General features: G+C 42.7%; 1 protein-coding gene across 1 annotated transcript in view; it reads right to left on the minus strand.

Moving 5' to 3' along the window:
• The window catches only part of CASQ2 (calsequestrin 2), a 155,281-nt gene extending 132,416 nt beyond the window's left edge, over positions 1–22,865 (minus strand). Inside the window, exon 1 of the mRNA XM_088472447.1 lies at positions 22,564–22,865. Within this exon, the coding sequence (XP_088328573.1) occupies positions 22,564–22,797 (234 nt within the window). The 5' untranslated portion in view covers positions 22,798–22,865. The remainder of the gene's footprint in view (positions 1–22,563) is intronic.
• Positions 22,866–23,593: the final 728 nt, after the last annotated feature.

Below are 23,593 nucleotides of genomic sequence, written 5' to 3' on the forward strand. Positions count from 1 at the left end.
AAGAGATGAGGGGAGGATAGGCACAGTAATGAGGAGAGGGGAAGTGATGAGGGGAGGATAGGCACAGTAATGAGGAGAGGGGAAGTGATGAGGAGAGGATAGGCACAGTAATGAGGAGAGGGGCAGTGATGAGGAGAGGATAGGCACAGTAATGAGGAGCGGGGAAGTGATGAGGAGAGGATAGGCACAGTAATGCGGAGAGGGGCAGTGATGAGGAGAGGGGCAGTGATGAGGAGAGGAGAGGGGCAGTAATGAGGAGAGGGGCAGTGATGAGGAGAGGAGAGGGGCTGTGTTGAGGAGAGGAGAAGTGATGAGGAGAGGATAGGCACAGTGATGAGGAGCGGGGCAGTGATGAGGAGAGGGGAAGTGATGAGGAGAGGATAGGCACAGTAATGAGGAGAGGGGCAGTGATGAGGAGAGGCTAGGCACAGTAATGAGGAGAGGGGCAGTGATGAGGAGAGGATAGGCGCAGTAATGAGGAGAGGATAGGCACAGTAATGAGGAGAGGGGAAGTGATGAGAAGAGGATAGGCACAATAATGAGGAGAGGGGCAGTAATGAGGAGAGGGGCAGTGATGAGGAGAGGATAGGCACAGTAATGAGGAGAGGGGAAGTGATGAGGAGAGGATAGGCACAGTAATGAGGAGAGGGGTAGTGATGAGGAGAGGATAGGCACAGTAAAGAGGAGAGGGGAAGTGATGAGGAGAGGATAGGCACAGTAATGAGGAGAGGGGCAGTGATGAGGAGAGGATAGGTACAGTAATGAGGAGAGGGGAAGAGATGAGGGGAGGATAGGCACAGTAATGAGGAGAGGGGAAGTGATGAGGGGAGGATAGGCACAGTATTGAGGAGAGGGGCAGTGATGAGGACAGGATAGGCACAGTAATGAGGAGAGGGGGAAGTGATGAGGAGAGGATAGGCACAGTAATGAGGAGAGGGGAAGTGATGAGGAGAGGATGGGCACAGTAATGAGGAGAGGGGAAGTGATGAGGAGAGGATAGGCACAGTAATGAGGAGAGGGGCAGTGATGAGGAGAGGATAGGCACAGTAATGAGGAGAGGGGAACTGATGAGGAGAGGATAGGCACAGTAATGAGGAGAGGGGAAGTGATGAGGAGAGGATAGGCACAGTAATGAGGAGAGGATAGGCACAGTAATGAGGAGAGGGGCAGTGATGAGGAGAGGATAGGCACAGTAATGAGTAGAGGGGCAGTGATGAGGAGAGGATAGGCACAGTAATGAGGAGAGGGGAAGTGATGAGGAGAGGATAGGCACAGTAATGAGGAGAGGGGCAGTGATGAGGAGAGGATATGCACAGTAATGAGGAGAGGGGCAGTGATGAGGAGAGGATAGGCGCAGTAATGAGGAGAGGATAGGCACAGTAATGAGGAGAGGGGAAGTGATGAGAAGAGGATAGGCACAGTAATGAGGAGAGGGGCAGTGATGAGGAGAGGATAGGCACAGTAATGAGGAGAGGGTGAGTGATGAGGAGAGGGGCAGTAATGAGGAGAGCGGCAGTGATGAGGAGAGGATAGGCACAGTAATGAGGAGAGCGGCAGTGATGAGGAGAGGGGCAGTGATGAGGAGAGGATAGGCACAGTAATGAGGAGAGGGTAAGTGATGAGGAGAGGGGCAGTAATGAGGAGAGGGGCAGTGATGAGGAGAGGATAGGCACAGTAATGAGGAGAGGGGCAGTGATGAGGAGAGGATAGGCACAGTAATGAGGAGAGGGGCAGTGATGAGGAGAGGATAGGCACAGTAATGAGGAGAGGTTAGGAACAGTAATGAGGAGAGGATAGGCACAGTAATGAGGAGAGGGGCAGTGATGAGGAGAGGATAGGCACAGTAATGAGGAGAGGTTAGGCACAGTAATGAGGAGAGGATAGGCACAATAATGAGGAGAGGGGCAGTGATGAGGAGAGGATAGGCACAGTAATGAGGAGAGGGGCAGTGATGAGGAGAGGATAGGCACAGTAATGAGGAGAGGATAGGCACAGTAATGAGGAGAGGATAGGCACAATAATGAGGAGAGGGGCAGTGATGAGGAGAGGATAGGCACAGTAATGAGGAGAGGATAGGCACAGTAATGAGGAGAGGGGAAGTGATGAGGAGAGGAGAGGCACAGTAATGAGTAGATGGGCAGTGATGAGGAGAGGATAGGCACAGTAATGAGGAGAGGGGAAGTGATGAGGAGAGGAGAATCACAGTAATGAGGATAGGCACAGTGATGAGGAGAGGGGAAGTGATGAGGAGAGGATAGGCACAGTAATGAGGAGAGGGGCAGTGATGAGGAGAGGATATGCACAGTAATGAGGAGAGGGGCAGTGATGAGGAGAGGATATGCACAGTAATGAGGAGAGGGGCAGTGATGAGGAGAGGATAGGCACAGTAATGAGGAGAGGGGAAGTGATGAGGAGAGGATAGGCACAGTAATGAGGAGAGGGGCAGTGATGAGGAGAGGATAGGCACAGTAATGAGGAGAGGGGAAGTGATGAGGAGAGGATAGGCACAGTAATGAGGAGAGGGGCAGTGATGAGGAGAGGATAGGCACAGTAATGAGGAGAGGGGAAGTGATGAGGAGAGGATAGGCACAGTAATGAGGAGAGGATAGGCACAATAATGAGGAGAGGATAGGCACAGTAATGAGGAGAGGATGGGCACAGTAATGAGGAGAGGGGAAGTGATGAAGAGAGGATAGGCACAGTGATGAGGAGAGGGGAAGTGATGAAGAGAGGATAGGCACAGTAATGAGGAGAGGGGCAGTAATGAGGAGAGGATAGGCACAGTAATGAGGAGAGGATAGGCACAATAATGAGGAGAGGATAGGCACAGTAATGAGGAGAGGATGGGCACAGTAATGAGGAGAGGATGGGGACAGTAATGAGGAGCGGAAGGTGATGAGGAGAGGAGACATCCAGTAATGTGGAGAGGGGCAGTAATGAGGAGAGGATAGGCACAATAATGAGGAGAGGATAGGCACAGTAATGAGGAGAGGGGCTGTGATGAGGAGAGGATAGGCACAGTAATGAGGAGAGGGGAAGTGATGAGGAGAGGATAGGCACAGTATTGAGGAGAGGGGCAGTGATGAGGAGAGGATAGGCACAGTAATGAGGAGAGGATTGGCACAATAATGAGGAGAGGATAGGCACAGTAATGAGGAGAGGGGCAGTAATGAGGAGAGGATAGGCACAATAATGAGGAGAGTATTGGCACAGTAATGAAGAGAGGATGGGCACAGTAATGAGGAGAGGATGGGCACAGTGATGAGGAGAGGGGAAGTGAAGAAGAGAGGATAGGCACAGTAATGAGGAGAGGGGCAGTAATGAGGAGAGGATAGGCACAATAATGAGGAGAGGATAGGCACAGTAATGAGGAGAGGATGGGCACAGTGATGAGGAGAGGGGAAGTGATGAAGAGAGGATAGGCACAGTAATGAGGAGAGGATGGGCACAGTGATGAGGAGAGGATAGGCACAGTAATGAGGAGCGGGAGGTGATGAGGAGAGGAGACATCCAGTAATGTGGAGAGGGGCAGTAATGAGGAGAGGATAGGCACAGTAATGAGGAGAGGATTGGCACAATAATGAGGAGAGGATAGGCACAGTAATGAGGAGAGGGGCTGTGATGAGGAGAGGATAGGCACAGTAATGAGGACAGGGGAAGTGATGAGGAGAGGATAGGCACAGTAATGAGGAGAGGGGCAGTGATGAGGAGAGGATAGGCACAGTAATGAGGAGAGTGGAAGTGATGAGGAGAGGATAGGCACAGTAATGAGGAGAGGGGAAGTGATGAGGAGAGGATAGGCACAGTAATGAGGAGTGGGGCAGTGATGAGGAGAGGATAGGCACAGTAATGAGGAGAGGGGCAGTGATGAGAAGAGGATAGGCACAGTAATGATTAGAGGGGCAGTGATTAGGAGAGGATAGGCACAGTAATGAGGAGAGGGGCAGTGATGAGGAGCGGATAGGCACAGTAATGAGGAGAGGGGCAGTGATGAGGAGATGATAGGCACAGTAATGAGGAGAGGGGCAGTGATGAGGAGAGGATAGGCACAGTAATGAGGAGAGGGGCAGTGATGAGGAGAGGATAGGCACAGTAATGAGGAGAGGGGCAGTGATGAGGAGAGGATAGGCACAGTAATGAGGAGAGGGGCAGTGATGAGGAGAGGATAGGCACAGTAATGAGGAGAGGGGCAGTGATGAGGAGAGGATAGGCACAGTAATGAGGAGAGGATAGGCACAGTAATGTGGAGAGGGGCAGTAATGAGGAGAGGATAGGCACAGTAATGAGGAGAGGATAGGCACAGTAATGAGGAGAGGATAGGCACAGTAATGAGGAGAGGATAGGCACAGTAATGAGGAGAGGAGAAGTGATGAGGAGAGGATAGGCACAGTAATGAGGAGAGGATTGGCACAGTAATGAGGATCGGGAGGTGATGAGGAGAGGAGACATCCAGTAATGAGGAGAGGGCCAGTGATGAGGAGAGGAGACAGCCAGTAATGAGGTCTCATGTTCTCTCTCCGTCTCCATGTCCCAGCACCTGACATGTACATTTTCTCACCTAAGGAGGTGACAATCCGTTGACAAGTTCTGGGTGAGAGTGATTTCTGGCCAGGAGGAGGAAGAGTAAAATGATCTGATAACTGGATACACTAATTACCAGCGCTGTCTCCGGCCACTTCTGGTGACTGACGGTTCATATTATTTATTAGTCATACTAGCTGGGCATACACTGTCATATAACATGTACAGTATGTCAGACCGACAGACATTTATCTGACCAGCTGAAACCCATCAGATATCATGGCCATATACAGTGAGGTATATAACAGTGTATATGAATGAAGTGGTGTAAGCGCGCTCCTTGAAAACTAGGAGTGTGGAGGTGAGTTACTATTGCAGCTCTAGACACTGGTGGTTTCCCCAATATCACCAAGAAAGGGATCTGATAGTACAAAGGTATGTCTAGTAAGTAGCGCAATGTAAGAGCTTGTTATTGAGTATTGTAACTAGATCTAATGGACTAATGAGTCAGCATAATGGGATAGACTTTAATGTAGTAGTGAAATGATAATAAAAAGACATGGTCTGAAATAGGTATAGATGAGAATGTGTTACACAATTCAAAATATACAATTAAAAATGCACAAAAATGTTGGAACAGTCCTAACTATATTAGTACCAATACTGATGAAAATTGCAAGAGTTGTAAAAATGTGAGAAAAGCCTCTTTCTAGACGCAGGGCGCTGGTTCCCTGTGTGAGACAACGGCTGCCGCCTAGGCTTTTCTCACATCTTTACAACTCATGCAACCAGCCACCGGGCTGCCACTCAGGATGAGGTAGGGGGTGCATGCACTCACCAAACATTCATTTATCTACCAGACCCTACCCAACGTCCTCTATACCATCGTTATTAACCTGCAGATTGCTGAACTGTATTTCCGATGATTCTGTGACATCACAACGATGGACAGTGAATCTACACCTGTGTCACACAAATTTCATCAGCATTGGTACAATATAGTTAGGACTGTTCCAACAGTCCCACTTTACCTGTATTACATTTTCCATTGGACGATATACTGTTTTTCTTTCACCATACCGTCAGACATTTGCGAATGCAAATTTTTATTGTGTATTTTAAATTGTGCAACATATTTTCCCATGTACACATTGTGCATTTTTAATTGTATATTTTGAATTGTGTGACACATTCTCATCTATACCTATTTCAGACCTTGTCATTTTATTATCATTTCACTACTACATTAAACTCTATCCCATTATGCTGACTCATTAGTCCAATATCTTTAGATCTAGTTACAATACTCAATAACAAGCGTTTACATTGCGCTACTTACTAGACATACCTTTGTACTATCATATAACAGTGTATGGCCATGATGTCTCCTCCCATTTGTAGGAACAGGGGAAGTGTCAGGCGGTCGGCCATACTAGCGCATACAGTGACAGATGCGGCCGACCGATGATTGATCCAGTCAGGTATGTTGAAATATTTTACATGCCTGACTGATCAATCATCACTGATCGGTAACGGCAATACACTGTAATGATCGTCCTGATCTGCCGGTAATTTGCGGATGCCTTGTTACTGCTATAGCGCACACTTATTACGCAGCACTTTACAGAGATATTTCAGTGCTTATAGGAGTTACGGGGTGACATCTGGAGCCCATGTTCATCTTACCCAGAGAATTAATGTGCAGAGCGACATTCTCTATTATCTGCCTCTGCTGGCCGTACATTATACATTATACATGAGCTGGGTGGTGGGTTACCTGTTATACATTATACATGAGCTGGGTGGAGGGTTACCTGTTATACATTATACATGAGCTGGGTGGAGGGTTACAAGTTAAACATTATACATGGGCTTGGTGGAGGGTCACCTGTTATACATTATACATGACCTGGGTGGAGGGTCACCTGTTATACATTATACATGAGCTAGGTGGAGGGTTACCTGTTATACATTATACATGACCTGGGTGGAGGATCACCTGTTATACATTATACATGAGCTAGGTGGAGGGTTACCTGTTATACATTATACATGAGCTGGGTGGAGTGTCACCTGTTATACATTATACATGAGCTAGGTGGAGGGTTACCAGTTATACATTATACATGAGCTAGGTGGAGGGTTACCTGTTATACATTATACCTTATTTGCATGGAGGCTCACTGAATATACATTATGCATAGGCTTGGTGAAAAGTAACGTGCTGTACATTATACATGGACTGAGTGGAGGGGAAACCTCTATATATTATACATGGACTTGGTGGGGTGGAGACTCACAGGTTATAAATGGGCTGGATGGAGGGTATCCCGCTATATATTATACATGAGCTTGGTGGAGGGTCACAGTTTACAAGCTGGGTGTTGGGTGGAGGGTAATCAGCTATACGTTATACATGAGCTGTGTGGAGGTAACTTGCTGTACATTATACATTGGTTGGATAGAGGCTCATAGGTTATAAGTTGGGTGGTGGGTGATCCTCTATACATTATACGTTGGTTGGATAAAGGCTCATAGGTTATAAGTTGGGTGGTGGGTGATCCTCTATACATTATACGTTGGTTGGATAGAGGCTCATAGGTTATAAGTTGGGTGGTGGGTGATCCTCTATACATTATACATGGGCTGGTCGCAGGGGCATAGGTTATACAAGAGCTGGTTGGAGGGTATCCCACTATAGATTATACATGGGCTAGGTGGAAGGGCAAAGGTTATACATAAGTTGGGTGGAGGGTCACAGGCTACGAGCTGGGTGGAGGGTAATCTGCTATATTATCAACCAAACCACTATTATCACCTTCAGCACTATTATCTTGTACACCAGTATTATCACCATTATCACTATTATCACCTGCAGCACTATTATTGCCTGCTGCACTATTATCATCTGCAGAACTAGTTTCACCATCAGCACTATTATCATCTGCAGAACTATTATCATCTGCAATATTATCATCTGCACCACTATTATCAAATTTAGTACTATTATTATCACCTTTAGCACTATTATCATCTGCAGCACTATTATTATCTGCAGCACAATTATCACCTTTTGTATTTATTAACACATGCAGCAATATTATAACCTTTAAGACTATTATCGTCTGCAGTACTATTATTGTCTGCAGAAATATTATCACCTTCAGCACTAGTATCACCTTAAGCACTATTATCATCTGCAGCACTATCACCTTTAGTACTATTATCGTCTGCAGTGCTATTATAACCTTTAGCACTATTATCATCTGCAATATCATTGTCTGAAGCACTATTATCACCATCAACACTATTATCATCTGCATCTCTATTATCATCTGCAATATTATCATCTGCAGCACTATTATCACCATCAACACTATTATCATCAACACTATTATCATCAACACTATTATCACCTGCATCTCTATTATCATCTGCAATATTATCATCTGCAGCACTATTATCACCATCAACACTATTATCATCAACACTATTATCACCTGCATCTCTATTATCATCTGCAATATTATCATCTGCAGCACTAATAACACCATCAACAGTATTGTCATCAATATTATTATCATCATCACTATTATCACCTGCATCTCTATTATCACCTGCAATATTATCATCTGCAGCACTATTATCACCATCAACACTATTATCATCAACACTATTATCACCTGCAATATTATCAACTGCAGCACTATTATCATCTGCAGCACTGGTATCACCAAAAGCACTATTATAATCTGCAATATTATCATCTGCAGCACTATATTCATCTGTAGCATTAGTATCACCATCAGTATTATCATCTGTAGTAATATCATCTGCTGCACTATTATCTGCAGCACTAGTATCACCATCAGCACTATTATCATATGCAAAACTATCATCTGTAGCACTAGTATCACCATCAGCACTATTATCATCTGCAAAACTATCATCTGCAGCACTAGTATCACCATCAGCACTATTATCATCTGCAAAACTATCATCTGTAGCATTAGTATCACCAACAGCACTATTATCATCTACAGCACTATTTTCATCTGTAGCATTAGTATCACCAACAGTATTATTATCATCTGTAATAATATCATCTGCTGCACTATCATCCTGTAATATTATCATCTGCAGCACTTTTATCTGCAGCACTAGTATCACCATCAGCACTATTATCATCTGCAAAACTATCATCTGCAGCACTAGTATCACCAACAGCACTATTATCATCTGCAGCACTAGTATCACCAACAGCACTATTATCATCAACACTATTATCACCTGTAATATTATCAACTGCAACACTATTATTATCTGCAGCACTAGAATCACCAACAGCACTATTATAATCTGCAATATTATCATCTGCAGCGCTATATTCATCTGTAGCATTAGTATCACCATCAGTATTATCATCTGTAGTAATATCATCTGCTGCACTATTATCTGCAGCACTAGTATCACCATCAGCACTATTATCATATGCAAAACTATCATCTGCAGCACTAGTATCACCATCAGCACTATTATCATCTGCAAAACTATCATCTGCAGCATTAGTATCACCATCAGCACTATTATCATCTGCAAAATTATCATCTGTAGCATTAGTATCACCAACAGCACTATTATCATCTGCAAAACTATCATCTGCAGTACTAGTATCACCAACAGGACTATTATCATCTGCAATATTATCATCTGCAGCACTAGTATCACCAACAGGACTATTATCATCTGCAGTACTAGTATCACCAACAGCACTATTATCATCTGCAGCACTAGTATAACCAACAGCACTATTATCATCAACACTATTATCACCTGCAATATTATCAACTGCAGCACTATTATCATATGCAATATTATCACCTGCAGCACTTTTTTCATCTGTAGCATTAGTATCACCATCAGTATTATCATCTGTAGTAATATCATCTGCTGCACTATTATCTGCAGCACTAGTATCACCAACAGCACTATTATCATCTGCAATATTATCATCTGCAGCACTAGTATCACCATCAGCACTATTATCATCTGCAAAACTATCATCTGCAGCACTAGTATCACCATCAGCACTATTATCATCTGCAATATTATCATCTGTAGCACTAGTATCACCTGCAGCACTATTATCATCTGCAATATTATCATCTGCAGCACTTTTTTCAACTGTAGCATTAGTATCACCATCAGTATTATCATCTGTAGTAATATAATCTGCTGCACTATTATCTGCAGCACTAGTATCACCAACAGCACTATTATCATCTGCAAAACTATCATCTGCAGCACTAGTATCACCAACAGCACTATTATCATCTGCAGCACTAGTATCACCAACAGCACTATTATCATCAACACTATTATCATCTGCAAAACTATCATCTGCAGCACTATTATCATCTGCAATATTATCATCTGCAGCACTGGTATCACCAACAGCACTATTATCATCTGCAATATTATCATCTGCAGCACTAGTATCACCAACAGCACTATTATCATCTGCAATATTATCATCTGCAGCACTAGTATCACCTGCAGCACTATTATCATCTGCAATATTATCATCTGCAGCACTAGTATCACCTGCAGCACCATTATCTGCAATATTATCATCTGCAGCACTAGTATCACCAACAGCACTATTATCATCTGCAATATTATCATCTGCAGCACTAGTATCACCAACAGCACTATTATCATCTGCAATATTATCATCTGCAGCACTATTATCATCTGCAATATTATCATCTGCAGAACTAGTATCACCAACAGCACTATTATCATCTGCAATATTATCATCTGCAGCACTAGTTTCACCTGCAGCACTATTATCATCTGCAATATTATCATCTGCAGAATTAGTATCACCAACAGCACTATTATCATCTGCAATATTATCATCTGCAGCACTAGTATCACCTGCAGCACTATTATCATCTGCAATATCATCTGCAGCACTAGTATCACCAACAGCACTATTATCATCTGCAATATTATCATCTGCTGCACTATTATCATCTGAAGCACTACTATCACCATCAGCATTATTATCATCTGCAATATTATCATCTGCTGCACTATTATCATCTGCAGCACTAGTATTATCATCTGCAATATTATCACCATTAGCACTATTATGATCCGTAATATTATCATCTGAGCACAATTATCATCTACAACACTAGTTACACTATCAGCACTATTATCATCTGTAATATTATCACCTGCAGCATTAGTATCACCATCAGCACTATTATCATCTGTACTATTGCCTGCAGCACTATTATCACCTGCAGCACTATTATCGTCTGCAGCACTATTACCACCATCAGCACTATTATCATCTGCAGAACTAGTTTCACCATCAGCACTATTATCATCTACAATATTATCACCTGCAGAACTAGTTTTATCATCTGCACTATTATCACCTGCAGCACTATTATCACCTTCTGCACAATAATCACCTTCAGCACTATTATCAACGTCAGCACTATTATCTCCTGCAGAACTATTATCACCTCCTGTATTTGTTATCATCTGCAGCACTAGTATCACCATCAGCACTATTAAAATCTGCAATATTATCTGCAGCACAATTATCACCATCAGCACTATTATCTGCAGAACTAGTTTCACCTATTAGCACTATTTTCATCTGCAGCACTGTTATCACCTGCAGCACCATTATCACCATCAGCATTATTAGCATTTGAGAAATAGTTTCACCATCAGCACTATTATCATCTGCAATATAATCTGCAGCATTAGTATCACCTGCAGCACTTTAATCACCATCAGCACTATTATCACCTGCAGCACCATTATCACCATCAGCACTATTAGCATTTAAGAAATAGCTTCACCATCAGCACTATTATCATCTGCAATATAATCATCTGCAGCACTAGTATCACCATCAGAACTATTATCTGCAATATTATCGTCTGCAGCACTATTATCATCTGCAGCACAAAAATAAACATTATCATCTGCAGCACTTTAATCACCATCAGCACTATTATCATCTAAATATTATCACCTGCAGCACAATTATCACCTGCAGCACAATTATCACAATCAACACTATTATCTGCAGAACTAGTTTCACCATCAGCACTATTTTCATCTGCAGCACAATTATCACCTGTAGCACAATTATCACCATCAGCACTATTATCATCTGCCAAACTAGTTTCACCATCAGCACTATTATCATCTGCAAAACTATTATCACTTGCAGCACAATTATCACCATCAGCATTATTATCATCTGCAATATTATCACCTGCAGCACAAGTATCACCATCAGCACTATTATCATCTGCAATATTATCACCTGCAGCACAACTATCGCCATCAGCACTATTATCATCTGCAGCACTATTATCACCAGCAGAACTAGTTTCACCATCTGCAATATTATCATCTGCAACACTGTTATCAATGGCAGCACTATTATCACCTTCAGCACAATAATCAATGTCAGCACTATTATCTGCACTATTATCACCTGCAGCACTATTATCATCTGCAGAAATAGAATCACCATCAGCACTATTATCATCTGCAGCACAATTATCGCCATCAGCTCTATTATCACCTGCAGAACTAGTTTCACCATCAGCATTACTATCATCTGCATATTATCATCTGCAACACTATTATCACCATCAGCACTATTATCATCTACAATATTATCACCTGCAGCACAATTATCACCATCAGCACTATTATCATCTGCAGCACTATTATCACCAGCAAAACTAGTTTCACCATCTGCAATATTATCATCTGCAACACTAATATCATCTGCAGCACAATTATCGCCATCAGCATTATTATCATCTGCAACACAATTATCACAATTATCACCTGCAGCACAAAAATCTAAATGATCATCTGCAGCACTTTAATCACAATCAGCACTATTAACACCTGCAGCACTTTAATCACCATCTACACTATTATCTGCACTATTATCATCTGCAGCACTATTATCATCTGCAATATTATCATCTGCAGCACTATTATCATCTGCAGCACTATCTCCATTATCATATGCAGCACTTTTATCACCTTCAGCACTTTAATCACCATCAGCACTATTATTATGATCTGCAGAACTAGTTTCACCATCAGCACTATTATCATCTGCAATATTATCATCTGCAACACTATTATCACCTGCAGCACTATTATCTCCATTATCATCTGCAGCAATTTTATAACCTGCAGAACTATTATCATCTGCAGCACTATTATCACCATCAGCATTATTATCATCTGCAATATTATCATCTGCAACACTATTAGCACTATTATCAACTGCTGCACTATTAGCACTATTATCATCTGGAGGACTAGTATCATCTGCAACACTAGTATCACCATCAGCACTATTATCTGCAATATTATCACCTGCAGAACTATTATCACCATCAGCACTATTAACACCTGCAGCACTTTAATCACCATCAGCACTATTAACACCTGCAGCACTTTAATCACCATCAGCACTATTATCACCTGCAGCACAATAATCACCTTCAGCACTATTATCAACTTCAGCACTATTATCTCCTGCAGAACTATTATCACCTCCTGTATTTGTTATCATCTGCAGCACTAGTATCACCATCAGCACTATTATCTGCATAACTAGTTTTACCATCAGCACTATTAAAATCTGCAATATTATCTGCAACACTATTATCACCTGCAGCACAATTATCACCATCAGCACTATTATCTGCAGAACTAGTTTCACCTATTAGCACTATTTTCATCTGCAGCACTATTATCACCTGCAGCACCATTATCACCATCAGAACTATTAGCATTTGAGAAATAGTTTCACCATCAGCACTATTATCATCTGCAATATAATCATCTGTAGCACCAGGATCACCATCAGCACTATTATCTGCAATATTATCATCTGCAGCACTATTATCACCTGCAGCACCAAAATAAACATTATCAACTGCAGCACTTTAATCACCATCAGCACGATTAACACCTGCAGCACTTTAATCACCATCAGCACTATTATCACCTGCAGCACCATTATCACCATCAGCACTATTAGCATTTGAGAAATAGTTTCACCATCAGCACTATTATCATCTGCAATATAATCATCTGTAGCACCAGGATCACCATCAGCACTATTATCTGCAATATTATCATCTGCAGCACTATTATCACCTGCAGCACCAAAATAAACATTATCAACTGCAGCACTTTAATCACCATCAGCACTATTATCATCTACAATATTAGCACCTGCAGCACAATTATCACCTGCAGCACTATTATCACAATCAACACTATTATCTGCAGAACTAGTTTCACCATCAGCACTATTTTCATCTGCAGCACAATTATCACCTGTAGCACAATTATCACCATCTGCACTATTATCATCTGCCAAACTAGTTTCACCATCAGCACTATTATCATCTGCAACACTATTATCACTTGCAGCACAATTATCACCATCAGCATTATTATCATCTGCAATATTATCACCTGCAGCACAAGTATCGCCTTCAGCACTATTATCATCTGCAATATTATCACCTGCAGCACAAGTATCGCCATCAGCACTATTATCATCTGCAATATTATCACCAGCACAAGTATCGCCATCAGCACTATTATCATCTGCAGCACTATTATCACCAGCAGAACTAGTTTCACCATCTGCAATATTATCATCTGCAACACTGTTATCAATGGCAGCACTAGTATCACCTGCAGCACAATAATCAACATTATCACCTGCAGCACAATAATCAATGTCAGCACTATTATCTGCACTATTATCACCTGCAGCACTATTATCATCTGCAATATTATCATCTGCAGCACAATTATCGCCATCAGCATTATTATCATCTGCAATATTATCACCTGCAGCACAAGTATCGCCATCAGCACTATTATCATCTGCAGCACTATTATCACCAGCAGAACTAGTTTCACCATCTGCAATATTATCAACTGCAACACTGTTATCAATGGCAGCACTATTATCAACTGCAGCACAATAATCAACATTATCACCTGCAGCACAATAATCAATGTCAGCACTATTATCTGCACTATTATCACCTGCAGCACTATTATCATCTGCAATATTATCATCTGCAGAAATAGAATCACCATCAGCACTATTATCATCTGCAGCACAATTATTGCCATCAGCACTATTATCACCTGCAGAACTAGTTTCACCATCAGCATTACTATCATCTGCAATATTATCATCTGCAGCACTATTATCACCTGCAGCACAAAAATAAACATTATCATCTGCAGCACTTTAATCACCATCAGCACTATTATCATCTACAATATTATCACCTGCAGCACAATTATCACCTGCAGCACAATTATCACCATCAGCACTATTATCATCTGCAACACTATTATCACAATTATCACCTGCAGCACTTTAATCACAATCAGCACTATTAACACCTGCAGCACTTTAATCACCATCTACACTATTATCTGCACTATTATCATCTGCAGCACTATTATCATCTGCAATATTATCATCTGCAGCACTATTATCTCCATTATCATATGCAGCACTTTTATCACCTTCAGCACTTTAATCACCATCAGCACTATTATTATGATCTGCAGAACTAGTTTCACCATCAGCATTATTATCATCTTCAATATTATCATCTGCAACATTATTATTACCTGCAGCACTATTATCATCTGCAGCACAATTATCGCCATCAGCATTATTATCATCTGCAACACTATTATCACAATTATCACCTGCAGCACTTTAATCACAATCAGCACTATTAACACCTGCAGCACTTTAATCACCATCTACACTATTATCTGCACTATTATCATCTGCAGCACTATTATCATCTGCAATATTATCATCTGCAGCACTATTATCTCCATTATCATATGCAGCACTTTTATCACCTTCAGCACTTTAATCACCATCAGCACTATTATTATGATCTGCAGAACTAGTTTCACCATCAGCATTATTATCATCTGCAATATTATCATCTGCAACACTATTATCACCTGCAGCACTATTATCTCCATTATCATCTGCAGCAATTTTATAACCTGTAGAACTATTATCAACTGCAGCACTATTATCACCATCAGCATTATTATCTTCTGTAATATTATGATCTGCAACACTATTAGCACTATTATCAACTGCTGCACTATTATCAACTGCAGCACTATTATCATCTGCAGCACAATAATCACCATCAGCACTATTGTCATCTGCAACACTATTAGCACTATTATCAACTGCTACACTATTAGCATTATTATTATCTGGAGGACTAGTATCATCTGCAACACTAGTATCACCATCAGCACTATTATCTGCAATATTATCACCTGCAGAACTATTATCACCATCAGCACTATTGTCATCTGCAGGACTATTATCACCTGCAGCACTATATCATCTGCAACACTAGTATCACCATCAGCACTATTATCTGTAGAACTAGTTTCACTATCAGCACTATTATCATCTGCACTATTATCACCTGCAGCACAATAATCACCATCAACACTATTATCATCTGCAATATTATGACCTGCAACACTATTATCACCTGCAGCACTATTATTATCATTATCACCTGCAGCACTATTATCTGCAATATTATCACCTGCAGATCTATTATCACCATCAGCACTATTATCACCTGCAGCACTATTATCATCTGTAATATTATTATCTGCAACACTAGTATCACCATCAGCATTATTATCATCTGCACTAGTATCACCTGCAGCACTATTATCTTCTGCAATATTATTGTCTGCAGCACAAGTATCACCATCTGCACTATTATCTGCAAAATTATCATCCGCAACACTAGTATCAGAATCAGCACTATCATGTGCACTAGTATCACCTGCAGCACTATTATCATCTGCACTAGTATCACCTGCAGCACTATTATCATCTGCACTAGTATCACCTGCAGCACTATTATCATCTGCAATATTATCGCCTGCAGCACAAGTATCACCATCAGCACTTTTATCATCTGCAAATAATCATCTGTAATATTATCACCTGCTGCACTATTATCATCTGCAGCACTGTCATCACCATCAGAACTATTATCATCTGTAATATTATCATCTGGAATATTATCATCTGGAATATTATCACCTGCATTTGCTAAGTGGGTAGTATGATACTAATGGGCCTATTTATCAAGTTTTTCTCATACAATGATGTAGAAGCTGCAGTTTCTGCATAATGTTCTGTATTGTAGTTCTGTATTGTAGCTGTGTATTGTAGCTGTGTATTGTAGCTCTGTATTGTAGCTCTGAATTGTAGTTCTGTATTGTAGCTGTGTATTGTAGCTCTGTATTGTAGCTGTGTATTGTAGCTCTGTATTGTAGCTGTGTATTGTAGTTCTGTATTGTAGTTCTGTATTGTAGCTGTGTATTGTAGTTCTGTATTGTAGTTCTGTATTGTAGCTGTGTATTGTAGCTGTGTATTGTAGTTCTGTATTATAGCTGTGTATTGTAGCTGTGTATTGTAGCTCTGTATTGTAGTTCTGTATTGTAGTTCTGTATTGTAGCTCTGTATTGTAGCTCTGTATTGTAGCTGTGCATTGTAGCTGTGTATTGTAGCTGTGTATTGTAGCTGTGTATTGTAGCTGTGCATTGTAGTTGTGTATTGTAGCTGTGTATTGTAGTTCTGTATTGTAGCTCTGTATTGTAGCTCTGTATTGTAGCTCTGTAATGTAGCTGTGTATTGTAGCTGTGTATTGTAGCTGTGTATTGTAGTTCCGTATTGTAGCTCTGTATTGTAGCTGTGCATTGTAGTTGTGTATTGTAGCTGTGTATTGTAGTTCTGTATTGTAGCTGTGTATTGTAGCTGTGTATTGTAGTTCTGTATTGTAGCTGTGTATTGTAGCTGTGTATTGTATTTCTGTATTGTAGCTGTGTATTGTAGTTCTGTATTATAGCTGTGTATTGTAGCTGTGTATTGTAGCTCTGTATTGTAGTTCTGTATTGTAGTTCTGTATTGTAGCTCTGTATTGTAGCTCTGTATTGTAGCTCTGTAATGTAGCTGTGTATTGTAGCTGTGTATTGTAGCTGTGTATTGTAGCTCTGTATTGTAGCTCTGTATTGTAGCTCTGTATTGTAGCTGTGCATTGTAGCTGTGTATTGTAGCTGTGTATTGTAGCTGTGCATTGTAGCTGTGTATTGTAGCTGTGTATTGTAGCTGTGCATTGTAGCTGTGTATTGTAGTTCTGTATTGTAGTTCTGTATTGTAGCTCTGTATTGTAGCTCTGTAATGTAGCTGTGTATTGTAGCTGTGTATTGTAGCTGTGTATTGTAGCTGTGTATTGTAGCTGTGTATTGTAGTTCCGTATTGTAGCTCTGTATTGTAGCTGTGCATTGTAGTTGTGTATTGTAGCTGTGTATTGTAGTTCTGTATTGTAGCTGTGTATTGTAGCTGTGTATTGTAGTTCTGTATTGTAGCTGTGTATTGTAGCTGTGTATTGTATTTCTGTATTGTAGCTGTGTATTGTAGCTGTGTATTGTATTTCTGTATTGTAGCTCTGTATTGTAGCTGTGTATTGTAGCTGTGTATTGTAGTTATGTACTAATAGCACAATGCAGAAGATTTGACAGGAATCTCTATCAGAGTTATAATTAATGCTGCAGATCACAGTCCCCAATTATTATCAATGGGGACTACGATCTCAGCCCTATGTACAAAACTCCAAAAAGTGAAGCTTCTCAGAGTTTGGCCCCTGTAGTTACCATCTTCAGATGGTGTGAACTGCTCTAAGCCTGTGGGGGCTCCAGGGGCAGGAGAGAGATCTTCCAATAAATCCCCTGCTGGTTCAGGAAACTGACGCTGTGCGCTTGCCTCCATTTTAGCAGCTGCTTCCCTCTGATAGGCTGGGAATGTGACATTGGTGAGAAAAGAAGTGCGGGGGAGAGAATGTAGCACCAGGGGAGGCGGAGAGCTGACTAGGGGGCACTGTGACATCACAAGTTGTAATGTACACTAATGCTGGGCATACACGGCCAGATAAAATGTCTGTCAGCCTACCAGCCGCAGATGTCCGCGGTGTACACTGTGAAGTTTAACTCAGTGTATTAGCCGACATCTGCGCTCTGCCCCTGGGGGAGGAGACATTTCCCTTCCATGGGATGGAATACAGGAAATGTCTGTCTGTCGGCCGCGGCTGGGCATACGCTACCCGATGCGGCCGACAGTTTACCGGTAAATATTGCATCGGACGGGCATGCTGGACAATCCGGGATGCCCGACCGAGCAATATTTAACCTTCGGTTGCCCCCCCCCACACGCTACAATTATCGGGGCGATACGCGGATATCGGGCAGATTGCCCCGATAATTGTAGCATGTACGTCCAGCTTTAGGAGTATATTCAAATAGCTGCAGATTTTTTCTTTTTTTATGCGCCGGGAGTTTTTTTTTTTTCTCGCACCTACAGAGCAAGTGTGATTTTTCCTAAAATCTGTATTTTTAGGAAAAATCAGCGGGACTTGCTCTGGCGGTAGACACCCCCCCCCCGAGGACTAATTAGCCAATTGGAAGTTTCCAATTAGCTTAATTAGTCCATAATTACTGACCTTCTGCATCTTTTTCTGTATCCAGCGTCAGGAGCCGGGTCCTCTGCTGCAAGGTGAGAATGTCAGTGTGTATGAGTGTTTGTTACTGTGTGTGTGTGTGTGTATATGAGAGTGTGTGACCCCCGGGTTGCGTGCCCCCCCAGTGTCTGTGTGGCCCCCCGGAATGGAAAAACTACATCGCCCAGCAGCCCTTGCCCTTCTCACCAGCCCCTGGAGCTTCCCAGCAGCCCCCAGGACTCCCAGCAACCCCCTCTCCAGTGAGAAGACAGAGTGGAGGCCACCGTGAGCCGCGAAGACCACCGGGCAGGTAAGTGTAGAATATTTTTTTTTTTTTTTTACGCGGCGCAGGGTTTTCAGAGTTAAAATCCCAGTGACCACTTTTCTAAAATTGGATACCGCGGGTATCTGGAGCGCGCATACCCCGCGGTAATCCAAAATTGAATATGCCCCTAAGATTCTGCAGCTTTTGTGCTTGTATATAATTACAGTAGGGGTATAGTTACTAAAGTGAGAGTTTTTGGAAGTGCAGATGTTGCCCATAGCAACCAATCAGATTCTACCTATTATCTTCTAGAAGGTGCTAGTCAAATGTTAACTAGAATCTGGTTGCTATGGGCAACATCTCCACTTCTAAACACTCTCACTTTAGTAAATATACCCCTGGGTGTCACATATATAAATAGGATAGAAAGAAAAATGACAATAATATGATTTCTTTTGATTGGCCCATTGCTCTCCCCAGGGATCCTGCCCCATGTAACCTGATTCTGTCTGTCTGTCTGCTCCAAATGGCATTCTTCCTCTATTTATAGCTCATTCTGTCTCTGAGCCCTGGGATTCCCCATAATGTGCTTTTCCTCAGCCCGTGCACCCTCCGCACACCCGCTCCTTACAGCATGAGGCACAGCGAGAGATCACAATGTAACATTGTCCATGTGTATTCAATATACAGGCCCCTCCCACTCGTGCGACTAAATCACGAAGTGCGGGGATAGATACAGACTTGTCCATCATCCCCCTCCCAGAGTGCGGGTAACAATCTGTCCAGAGTCATGTAGGATCCAAAACGAGGAAAAACTGACTTTGTGTTTTGATGTTTCTGACTATTTTACTTATTATTGTCCATCGACCACAGTGCGGTTCTGTGAGGCCCCAGCATACGGTTCTGCGTGTTATAGTCCTGGTCTCTCTGTATGAGGATCCGCGTGTACACTGCTGGATGATCAGCACCAAAGGACACCAGGCAGTGCGCACATTCTGTATAGTGACAGTGACGGAGGGTTACCTATGAAGGCGACCCGGTGGTTTCCGTACAAGTCCAATTGTGTAATGATCGGTGCATGCGCAGGATCTGTACTGAGCCTGTGCTGATCACTGACTATGGCAGCGGTCACAGTCTCTCCTTGGGTGCAGCATGATTGACATGCTGCAGCCGTTTGGGGGATGGGGCCAGAAAACGTTCGTGAAAATGGCAAATTGGCATCACTGAGGGTTATCCTGAGTAACCCAGGGGGAGGGGGTTCACCCTGAGTAACCCGGGGGGGGGAGGGTTCATCCTGAGTAACCCGGGGGGGGGTTCATCCTGAGTAACCCGAGGGTCACTCAGATGGCTGATGCTTTCACAGATGATCCGATGGCTGTGTCCTGGGACGCAGATGCTGATCACAGAAGCCGGCATGAGGGGTTTATTTACACAAGGCGCCTCCTGCATCATTCGCAGCAGCGACGCTATTAACGTACAACTATGAATCACCCCCTAGGGCGAGCGCTTGTGCCACCTGAATTAAACGTGTAATATTGCACCATGATCCACCCCCCGAACATGTGATTTTACATTATAGACTCCTCCACCTGTAATATTACACTAAGACCCTCCCAGTGCAGAGACCCCTCATGTGTGATATTTTACACCATTCATATTGCACGACCCCCCCACCTCCTGTATTTTGCCTCCCTAGAACCCTCCTTATATTTCACCACAGACTCCCCATATGTAACACTGCACCACAGACTCCCCATATGTAACGCTGCACCACGGACTCCCCATATGTAACGCTGCACCACAGACTCCTCATATGTAATACTGCACCATAATACTGCACCATAAAGGCCTAAGGGCCTGATTCATCGGATCGGATACAATTACGCTCACGGTCTCACTGCGAAGCTATGGTAATGATTGTGATCGCTATGCCATATGCAGCCTAACATAAGGACCCTTTACCTTACACACATCCATAATACTTGCAAGTCTGTGAAACCATCAGTAATATCGAAGTCTGACCTTACTCAGAACTTGGTCTCCTCATCACACACAGCGAAAACCCAAGCTGGGTACGGCATCACAGTGGCTAATTTATGCACGCCCCTATGACGGCGTTCAAATGCACTGGCACGCCTGCGTTTTGCCGACCACCCCTCTTCACCACCAGCAAACTGTCTCTTCCTTTCAATCACTCTGCGATGGGACTGCGTGGTCTCTTCGATCCCGAACGCAGTGGAGTGTTTGCACACGTGCACTGCGATGCATGAGCAGAACACCAGAATCACCCGATTTTGTGCATAATTGCAGTTGCGATCGCCACTGAATCGTATCCGAAGTTCAGAATCTGCCCATTATCTCCATGTTTTATAAATTGCAAACACCCAGCGTCCTAGACGGATCCATGTGCAAATCTATATTATACACCAATGTATCACTGTTATCTGTACCTCCCAGGATTGACAAGAACCCCTCACTCATACTCACACTTATTTTTACTCACATGCACTCATACTCACACTTATTCTTACTCACTCATACTCACATGCACTCATACTCACACTTATTCTTACTCACTCATACTCACATGCACTCATACTCACACTTATTCTTACTCACTCACACACACCCATACTCACACTTATTCTTACGCACTCATACTCACACACACTCATACTCACATGCACTCATATTCACACTCACACTCTAACTCACATGCACTCATACTCACACTTATTCTTACTCACATGCACTCATACTCACATGCACTCATACTCATTCTCACTCATATTCATACTGACACTCATACTCACACACTCACACTCTCACACTTACTCTCATACTCATACTTTCACTCACACTTGCTCTCACTCATACTTGCTCACACTCTAGCTCACACTCACTCTTACTCATACTCACACTAACTCATACTCTCACACTTACTCTCACTTACACTTTCATTCACTCATACTCACACTATCTCTCACTCATAGTCACACTTTAGCTCACACTCGCTCTAATAACTTAATTAACTCTCACTTTCTCAATCATTGCCTATAGGAAGGTTGGGACACTCCAGTTGGGTCCCTGTGAGATCCCCCTCACCTCCAGCACCATCTCCGTCAGGTGAACCTGTCTCTGCGTGGTGCGATCTCCTGGGTCAGGACTCTGCAGCAGCAGGACACAGAAGACATCATGCTTCTTCATCACCTGGCGATAGTTCTTCTCCCCCAGCTCCAGGACTCGGTCCTTCCCATCATAGGAGGGGAAGTGGAGACCTTCCTCAGCCCCACACAGGGCCAGCAGGGTCCCCCAGAGCAGGAGACTGATGGCTTGCATGGTGGAGAGCGACTATGGACTGACACAGATGGTAGCAGGAGGCCACCTTACATAGCTGCTCCCACACACACCCTTCTCCGGATTTAGGACACAGTTGTTTCAGTACTATAAATAGAAGGGTAATGGGCAGGCTTAGCTGGAGGGGTGAGTTCTGGATGGGGGGGATGTAGACAAGGTACTGAGAGTCCCCTTCTGTCCCAGTCCTTGTGCACAGAGAAGAGCACATTGTAGTGTTCCCAGGGGCCTAGTACTTATCAATCTGCGGAAATAATGACGACTAATTATTGCTTTTATGCCAGTGATGAAAATAGTAATCTCAAATCATTTTATCAAATAAATATCTCTGGGTGACAGTGGCCCCGGCATGGTAAGGGTTAATGTAATGATTTGCCGCGCAAAACTCTGCGGCTATGCGCATGAGCAGTGTAACTAAAAGCCCAGATTTGTACTTTCACTTCCTCAGATATTAACAAAATAAAAATACCTAAAAATTATTTAAAAAATTTAATTAATAATAAAGCACCAAATCTTCTGTAATCACCATCCTAAGAGCAAGAACAATTATTGTGGTGTTACAGGTACAACCGAGATTCTATTAGATGAATAAGGGTGACCTCTGCTTGTGTTACCTTGTAGCCTCTGTGTCTCTCCCGCCTCAGGATCCTGTTGTTACCTTGTAGCCTCTGTGTCTCTCCCACATCAGGATCCTGTTGTTACCTTGTAGCCTCTGTGTCTCTCCCACATCAGGATCCTGTTGTTGCCTTGTAGCCTCTGTGTCTCTCCCGCCTCAGGATCC

The sequence above is a fragment of the Taudactylus pleione genome, unplaced genomic scaffold (genome assembly GCF_031769625.1).
Source record: "Taudactylus pleione unplaced genomic scaffold, aTauple2 ptg000123l, whole genome shotgun sequence".
Classification (NCBI taxonomy): Eukaryota; Metazoa; Chordata; class Amphibia; order Anura; family Myobatrachidae; genus Taudactylus; species Taudactylus pleione.